At 30.3% G+C, this 1,480-nt stretch overlaps 1 protein-coding gene across 1 annotated transcript; it reads right to left on the bottom strand.

Annotated features, from left to right (window-relative positions):
* Positions 1-618: 618 nt before the first annotated feature.
* Positions 619-954, bottom strand: LOC107761458 (uncharacterized). Its single transcript, XM_016579676.1, has one exon. It carries the CDS (start codon positions 952-954, stop codon positions 619-621), a length of 336 nt encoding a protein of 111 aa, XP_016435162.1.
* Positions 955-1,480: the final 526 nt, after the last annotated feature.

Here is a 1,480-nt window from a genome sequence, read left to right as displayed (position 1 = left end):
AAAAGCACTTTTTTTACTTTATTCAAACACTACAAAATGGCTTAAAAGCGATTTTGGCTTAAAAGCATTTAAAATAAGCCAATTCAAACGGGCTCTTAGTACTATATTCTTATTCTTATGACTAAAAAGCAGCTTTCTTGAATTAATATCATCACATATAGATATTCCTGTTTCTCTTCTTCTTCTTTTTTCTGTTTTGTGTTTTGATTTTTGTATAATATTAGACTGAGATGAGCATAAATAAAAGGAAATAGCCGTAAAACTTGAGGTGTAATTGTTGCTATTAAACATGTCTCTAGAACATAAGGACCAATTTCTTTCTCAAGAGGAGACCAATCTATATATATATTACATTGATGATTTTTTGCAAGATCACAACAATGAGCAATTTTTCTTAGCTCTGACAAATGGGATTCTGAAATCCCTTTTTTCATATAACTAACCAAAATAAAGAAGAGGGGAGAAGGGGGGGGGGGGGGGGAGAACCCCCCACTGTATCACTCAATGATAGTACATTTTATATAAGTAAAAAATGCTTAAATTAAATATTTAAAAAAAAAGAAAAAAAAAAGACAATAGCCCAAGAAAATTACTAGTCAATTTGATGAAGTGCAAATTTCACCAGAATCCATGAACTACATGATTACAAGTATTCTTGATCCACCTAAAACTCTTTCTCAAAGAACCTTTCATTTTACCCTCCATAGCATATGATTTATATCCAATAACTCTTCTTTTCCTTTGCAATTCAGGATCATTAAAAGCCCAATTTCTTGAAGATGCTGTACTTTTGCTCTTCTTGATCTTCACTTCTTTATCTATGCCCCCATATGAATAAGGAGCATAGGAATTAGTACTAAAACTTCTCAAATCTTGCATATTTGTTGGACACCCATAATAATTTTCTATTTGCATCCTTCCTTCTCTTGTTGATACAGATCTAAAATTCTCCATATTTGGACACAAAAAGAGAGTTTTTTTTTGGGGTGTTTTGGTATTTGATTGAGTTTTTGTTTTGTGTAAAAATGGATTGATATATGGGAACAACTGAAAGTGGTTGTGGCTTTGATCTTTTATATTGTAATTTTTGAGTGTCTCTTTTTTGCTCTCCTACTTTTTAACATTATTAAAGGCATGCTTTGACTTTTCCTAGGATAGAATGGATGTAAAATTATTGTAAGCTTTTAAATGTTATTCCCACCATTTACAGGTAACATGAGACATGAGTCATCAGCACTTCCTGAGTGAGGATCCTAATTTGCAACTTTCCATGTCATGATAATTTTTTTTTAGTAAGGGAGCACTTCAATGTAATAAAAATTTATATTATAATGTTATAATTATATGTAATCATTTATTAAAAAAAAAGGCGAAATTAGGAATTTAAAATATGAAATAAACTACTTATACAACTAGTGGTGACAAAATGGATAAAAAAACAGTTATTCATTCATGTTATCCATTAAAAATGGGTTGGATA

This window comes from Nicotiana tabacum, chromosome 4 (genome assembly GCF_000715075.1).
Source record: "Nicotiana tabacum cultivar K326 chromosome 4, ASM71507v2, whole genome shotgun sequence".
NCBI lineage: Eukaryota > Viridiplantae > Streptophyta > Magnoliopsida > Solanales > Solanaceae > Nicotiana > Nicotiana tabacum.
Note: the sequence above shows the minus strand (reverse complement) of the source record. Positions and strands in the feature narration are given on the sequence as shown.

Coding starts and splice junctions, on each gene's coding strand:
- LOC107761458 (XM_016579676.1), bottom strand. CDS start 954: ATGGAGAATTTTAGATCTGTATCAACAAGAGAAGGAAGGATGCAAATA.